This window comes from Gymnogyps californianus, chromosome 1, assembly GCF_018139145.2.
Source record: "Gymnogyps californianus isolate 813 chromosome 1, ASM1813914v2, whole genome shotgun sequence".
NCBI lineage: Eukaryota > Metazoa > Chordata > Aves > Accipitriformes > Cathartidae > Gymnogyps > Gymnogyps californianus.
The window spans coordinates 72461588-72469169 of NC_059471.1; the positions used below are offsets into that span (position 1 = coordinate 72461588).

Sequence of the window (7582 nt, forward strand, 5' to 3'; positions counted from 1 at the left end):
TGGGTTGAGATAAGAACAGTTTAATAACCAAAGTAAAATATAATACTAACAATAATAATAATGAAATATAATAATGATAATAGTAATGAAAAGGAATATAACAAAAAAAAAGAAGAGGGGAAAAAAAAGTCAAAAAACCAGTGATGCACAATGCAATTGCTGACCACCTGCTCACTGATGCCCGAGGAGCGATCCCCCCCCCCGGCCAACTCCCCCCTGTTTATATACTGGGCATGACGTTCCATGGTATGGAATATCCCTTTGGCTAGTTCGGGTCAGCTGTCCTGGCTATGCTCCCTCCCAGTTTCTTGCACACCTGCTTGCTGGCAGAGCATGGGAAACCGAAAAGTCCTTGGCTTAAGATCAGTGCTACTTAGCAACAACTAAAACATCAGAGTGTTATCAACATCATTCTCACACTAAATCCAAAACACAGCACTATGCCAGCTACTAAGAGAGTTAACACTGTCCCATCCGAAACCAGGACAGTGACCTTGTAGGCTTTACTTAATATTGTGTCCAATATTTCTTTTCTGAGAGTGATGTAGTAAACAAAGATCTAGTGTGACTCTTAGTTGTAGTGCAGCTACATCCAACTTCTCTGCCAGGATCGATCACCTAGATTATTGTAGAGGCATTTCCAGGTTGTATAAGATCACCTCGTCTGTCCTGTGACTGCACAAGTGCCTCTGTGTGAGCTGTTGTGCTTGGCCTGGATTTGAACCCACCCTACAGACAATCAGCTGTCTTGTCATGGGATGAGACTGGCATTTCCGTAGCCAAGCGGCTGGTGGGGAAGGTGTCAGGATACCTGTTGTCAAGGAAGAGAAATTTTGCTCATAGATTGTATTTAGCTTGCTGGACATAGGTTGGGCATCCCTATTATAATGAAAGCAAATTTCTTCATCTTAATGAATTGCAGTTGCTGTGTATATGTTTTAGGTGTAAAGTCTAAATGGGCTTTTAAATTGGATTCTTATTCATCCTAATATAATTGAAGATCCTTTAAATAGGAATACATTAAGAATGAATGATATCCCTTGTCCTTAATCCTCCTTGAAAACACATAAGGCAGGGGCTTCGTGTTTAGTTCCATGATATTAAATGAAAATCCGTGCCAAAATCTTCCCAGAGTTTGAGATGCTCCTACCCTTAGACAGTTCCAAAGTTTTTATTCTTACATGTAATCCTCTTCAGATTGGTGTGCTCTGATGATACACCCCATCTTGTTTGCTGCTGCAAAGCTGAATCTGACACCAAAAATCGCTCGCTGTCTTTTGTTTTGGGAATGATACCAGTCAACCGTACAGCCACCAGCAATAGGTTTCACCTGTGGATTGTGATACTACAGATACATTTTTCTGGACACAGATTTTGTACTTTAGTTTGTTGAATAGGAGTTAATTGAGGATATACTTTTGCTTCTTTTGCAGGGAAATTTGAAAACGGTGTAGCTGAAGGAACAGTTGATCCCAGCCTAAACCCGATTTCATCATTCCGGCTTTCAGTGATACAAAATTCAGCAGTCTGGGCAATTCTGAATGAGGTGAGAGGTGGTATAACCTTTTAAAAGTAAAACTGGCAAATGTGAGATTTCTTCATTCTGTCAGTGTGTTGAAGCTCAAAATTTCGGCTAACGCTGAAAACAGTTACCTCTTATTACTGAGAAATGTAATACCCTAAAACATGACTTCTTTTTTTCTGATTCTCTATTTCAGATTCATATTAAAAAGATTACAAACTGATCATGGAAATCTGCTTTAGAGGAAAAAGAAAGAATCCTTGAAAACTTTTCCTATAAAATCTGACATTCTTAGCAAGTCACAAATTGAAAATACTGAGCATGCACCTTATTCCAAATTTCTTTCATTTTCACTTGGACTCTACCTCTTGTGAAATCTACTGTAGATGAGAAGATTGTATTTACCCCTTCTTGTCTGATCCATCCAGAAACTGATGCTCCACACTGATAATGTTCGTCTGAGGCCTAAGTTGTCCTTCACTTCAATGTGACTTTGCCATCTTATGGTTACAGAACCCTGCTACGCTTAACCTGTACTATTTTGATAGTATAGTAATACAGAGAAGTTGTACATATTGTTACATTCCTTGAAGAAGAAAAAAAGAAAATTATTGTTAAATATGTTTTATGAAGGGGGTACTTTCGGAGTTCCATTTATTTTCTATAACAAGAACCCTCTTTTATAGACTGTCAGGGATATATATTAAAAATGTTAGGGATATTTAATTTATTAAAATAATTTGAAAAGTACATATTTTTATGCAGTAAAATTTTAAATTGATATAGTTTTTTTTATGAATTCTCTAGTTTAAGTTATCTTTCTACATTTTTCTTTGGAGATGCAAACATAAACTAATACCATATTTCAAATATACTGCCATGTTTAAAAAAACTAGATTAAGTTTCTAAATTATGTAGTTTTGTACACAGAATCTGAATGATGTTCAGAGGCATTAACAGAGTTCTGAAGAGCGTTATTCTTTGGGGCTATGAAATTCCACTATGTACAGTTTGTAGCCACATAAAAGCATGCTGAAGTGTCTTGTTTCACATTATGTACTAAATCTGCAGTGATTTTAGATTAATCCATTGCATTTTAGAAGAATTTTTTTGATTCCAAACAGTTCTTTCTAAAAATCTTTGTAGACATTTCCTAGCCTGGACAAATTCATTTTCTGTACTGAAAAAAATCATTCTCCAGCTTTGCTTTGGAGTGACAGAGGTTACCTTTTATCAAAAGAATTAATAGTAGTTAGATACATTTGATCTACAGAGATCTCCTGTTAAAAAGTTCTGTTATTGCAGTGTTTATTTTAGATACATTACAGTGAGTAGTTACGGTTTATTTTTATTTTCTTCCATTGTTCAAGAACAAGGTTTCAGTTTGACTCCTTTGTTGATCAGTGTAGTAACTCGCAGTAACTTTTAATAGGAACTGAATTTGGCCTCAAGTTAGTACCCTGCCTTTTCGTTTCAAGGGAAACAACAGTGATCTTAAATGAATCAGAAACTCGGTCAGGAACAGAAAGTGGTTTGGATTAAAGCCAGAGCGGAATTTTTGCAGTACTAATGCTGCCACTGCTCTTAAGAGTCCTTCTGCTTAGGTGCTTATGTGTAAGGACACAGGCATGGGAAGATTTAAGTTACGCAGTCAGAAATGGTCAGGAAGAAGAGAGGCAGAAATTCCTCTCTTCAATAGGAACAAAGTGCCTGATGGACACTGGAGGGAGGCATCTACCCTGGCTTGGGGGTTCTCTGCTGAGCTGTGAACCAACCTCCTTGAACTAACATCTCAAAAGCTGGCCCAGTTTTCCCTGTGGAAAAAAAACTCCGTTATCCCCAACACCTTTGTGGTCAGGGCACAGATGCACAAAACCTGTTGCGGGGTCCCTGATCTGGAGTGGGGATCTTGAATTCATATCTCCAGCATGAAAGTCTGACTAACGGATTTGGCCTCTTTTTCATGACACATTTATAAGGAGCAGGAGCCTAAACCTGACTCTCCAGCACTGCAAGCCATCACCACTGGGATATAGAGTCAACCAGTCTTTTCTTCTGCCTTGTTGGAAAATTGTGTCATAGCTTTGACAGTTCAGCGATATTCAAGTTTAAGAGCTTAACTACTTCTGCAGACCACGGTCATTTTGGTTTAGCTATGTTGTCTGGGGACACAGGGAAGAGAAGATTTGTACACAGAGATAAGACCTTCTGTTTAGACTGACTGGTATAAGTTGAAGAAGAGTAGAAAGCTACCAGGCGGGCCTTGTTTACTTTTTTCTGATCACATCAGATGGTGTAAATAAAATGTTACCTGGAAAGCTCATCTTGCCCATAGAGACTGTGGGCATAAGCTAAGCACTGGCCTCATAAATGGGAGTTTATTCTTGGATTTAGGAACATGGGTGAATAGGCTCAGAATCCTGGTGAATCTAGCCTATTGTGGTGCCACAGCCCAGTTCGTTATATGTATAATGCCATGCCATCAAATTATTGCCATGCAATGGCTTTTTATCACACATTAGCTAGCAAAGGTCTAAGAAAGTATTTAGGTTTTCTTCTCAGCTGTGCCTGTGAATGAATGATGCAAGTAATTTAAACTATAGCTATTTATTACAATTTAGATTGCAGAAATATGTTAGATATTGCAGTTTCTTAATATAAGTAGTTTTGCTGACGGTGACATTCATCTTTTTCCATGAGTTCAAAAGTTTACTGGTACCACTTATTTAAGAAAGCTGTGTGCTTATTCTCAAAGCATGACTGTTCCTGATGTTTCACAGTAGTTAAGATGAATCACTGCTAATATATTTAAATATATAGAACCCTTACCACATTGATTGCAGGACTCTGGTTAACAGTATATTTTGTTTTCAAAAATGTTGAGATGAAATTTATCAAAGACAACAAGTTAACTAGTGCTTGGTAAAATATGTGGGGTTTTTTCTAAAGATAGTTGCATTTTTATGACATTCTACTAGCAGGAGTTGGAAATACTCTGGGCTGCTTAAATGCTTTAAATGTTCCTGAGCTTATATGCTCTCTAAATAAATGTGCCACATTAATACAAATTACGTTCCATAGCTTCAGGTAAATTCAGACCTGGTGTAGTCAGAGAGTTCTGGAAATTTGCTTGGAAATTTTGCTGAGAAATAGAAAAAGCAGGGAAAATATTTTTCTATATCTAATTATTTCTGCAGACAGCTACTTTGGGCTTTCCACCTTTCAAATTCCAGCCCCCAAGTCAGGCTAAAGTGGTGCGAGTCTCCTTCCTGGAATTATGGTGAAAGACGACTGCTGCGGCTGTTTGGCTCCACAGTCATTAGCTCGGGCACCGTTTATGACTGGATATGCTCCAGAGGGGCTGGTGTCTCTTACATGTCTCAGTTGTAAGTTAGAGTATTACAAGAGTTCCTCAGCATCGTAAACCTGTTACCTGATTTTTGGGAGTTTTTTCCTACATGTATCTTATTTCTAGTTATTTTTGTTGTGGCCTTAAAAATCCCCTCTAGGCCACTGAATCTTATAGTAATCAAATAATGGAAAGTGTTTCAAAATAAACTGCATTATCCTATGATTCTGTTAGCTCCTTCTGATGCTGTTGAAGCTTCAGAAAAGAGAACTTTTGTGAAACCAAAGGCATTACCAGAAACCTTCATTATCTGGGCAAATTATTCTTAACTTCTTATACTGGATGCCAAACAGCCCCGCTGATATGAGCACTGGCTTTTCTGAGCTGATCAGGATTGCTCTGGACCAAGGAAATACAAGACTGTCAGTGTAATCTTGCTTTGCTTATTCAGTGGGTAGTCCTACTGAAAAATTTGTAAGTAATGTGAACAGGATGTGATCCCAAATTAGCACTTTTTGGTTTTTTTTTTTAATTAAAGAGTGTTTCTGAAGCACTGTATAAGGCTTTGCGCTTTTGCAGGCATCTCAACCATGTATTTGCATTGATAGAAAATATTCCTATAGATACATTTGTTTTTTCTTAACTGAAAGATGGCTTAGAAAAATTCAAACAGATAAACATATGATTCGTGGACCAATAAATGACTGGACTCTTCTACTGTATCGCTGCTTGTCTAGGTGTTGCAAAAGCAGGTTTTAAATACCTTGAGTTACTTTAGAGCAAAGCAGTTTATACTTTGCCCATGTGATACAAGATTCCTTGAATGGTCTGGAGTGTGATTAGTCTTTGGCAAAATTGAACAACTGTGTAACATTTTTCCTTCATACTTTCCCAAGTGTATTATCATTTCAGTAATCTCTGGTTTTTGTTGGAAATATTTGCTCCAGGTAAAGTATTGTAATAATTTGCAGTTTGCTTCCAACTTGGAAAATACTATTTTTATCTTGGGGGGGGGGGGGGGAGAATTACATCTCTCTAAACCTTGCTCCCGAGATAAATTAACCCTAGGTTCTATATTTGTTCTTACTAGGAAGGATGTATTCTGAAGAAGCTAAAGCAAGTAACTGTAGTAGAAAGGGAAAAAAACCCTTATGTTTTTAAATCATCTTTACAATCACCAGCATAATGCTGAAAGGCTATTAAACAACTGGTGTTTTCAGGCTAGCATCGATTGCCAACGTAAAAAACACACCCCACACAGACCTGATGAATTTGAGTGTCACTTTTCAGACCTTAGTGGTCTCTTAAGGGTTTTGCTGATTTCTGCTGTAAACAGTGAGCTGCTAGAACTTAAAGTAGCTTAATTTTGAGAACGGTGAAGCCTTTTTTCAAGGGGACAAACTTTGATATCTCTAAACAGAAGGTACACAGGCCCTGAGTCCTTCATTGATTTCAATGGTATCGCACCATAGGGCACTAAATATGAAGTATTTTTACTGTTGAACTGAAGTGGGTGATCACTGGTGCTAGGATTCCTGTTGGGGAACAGGTGTACAGTTAGGCTGCAGCTGCCTGCAGGACGGGAGCTCGTGCCATTAGCCAGGGTGGGAGCGGGTCCTGACTGGAATCCTTCGCCTTCCGTGGATCAGCAGTTCAGTGCTTTCCTTGTTAAAAGGGGAACGTTGCTCAGCATCTGCTGAGAGGGGAACACGATTCTCTCCAAGCCTTAACAGTGGCTGAAACACACAGTACTGTAAGATGCACTGCCAGCATATTGGTATTTTAAGATAAATATAGTTTTTCCTTAGAGATCAAATTCTAGTATTGAAATATTAAGTCTTACTGTAACCAGTCTACTCTTGCATTGTTTTGGAAACTGAATCCTAGTGCTCATGTTTCATACTGAACACTGCTTTGGAAAGTTGTCATCTTCATTTTCCAGAAGGTGTTGTTTGTGACGGTCAGTTTATACTCCTGCCTTGTGGACTTTACAGCTGCAGGCATTGCCACGAGCCCACCCTTGTAGCCAAACTAAACTTGTACTTTCCTTCTGTGTTCATTGACCTGCCACTCGTAACGGTGGATGTAATAATACCCACTGGACTTCTAGAGATTGGGTTTAAAAACTTGCTGCTATATTTGGAAACCTGATATGGGTCATGTTAATTGTGCCTTTCATCACTGTTTCTTCTGTGTGCCAGAGTTGTCCATGTATATTTGAAGTAGTCATTAAAATAAATCTGTTCTCAAGTTCTTTCATAAAAGAAGGGGACAGTTCTGTATCTAGAGACAGTCGTTGCTTTACCATCGCAACACTATTAAGATCCGTACTTTCACACAGTCCCAAGGCAAGGTATTCCAATCTTATTCTTAAAGAAAACTGCTTTTTGGTGTCACTTAAAACCCTCATAATGTAGAGCTTATGCCAGTATGTGCAAAATATCTGCAGTAAGAGTTACGCTAAATAGACTTGTTGCAGTTAAATTTAAGCTAGAGATGTACAAGTAACTTGTTTTTAGAATGTACTGCAAAAGTATTTGAACAAAATTGCTAACATGTTTACTGTTGTAAATATTTTAATAAAAAAGGACACTTCAAACTTTTTTACACAATTATCTACAATAAAGAGAAATTTACAACCATTTACAAAATGTTCTTAACTTTTTCTTAGCTGTCTTGACAGTAAAGATAAAAACAAAATAAACACTAGA

The 7582-nt window shown here is 37.9% G+C and overlaps 1 protein-coding gene across 1 annotated transcript in view; it reads left to right on the plus strand.

Moving 5' to 3' along the window:
* Positions 1 to 2391, plus strand: part of MGAT4A (alpha-1,3-mannosyl-glycoprotein 4-beta-N-acetylglucosaminyltransferase A) — a 77804-nt gene extending 75413 nt beyond the window's left edge. Inside the window, exons 14-15 of the mRNA XM_050893472.1 lie at positions 1434 to 1546; positions 1719 to 2391. Of these exons, the coding sequence (XP_050749429.1) occupies positions 1434 to 1546; positions 1719 to 1745 (140 nt within the window). The 3' untranslated portion in view covers positions 1746 to 2391. The remainder of the gene's footprint in view (positions 1 to 1433; positions 1547 to 1718) is intronic.
* Positions 2392 to 7582: the final 5191 nt, after the last annotated feature.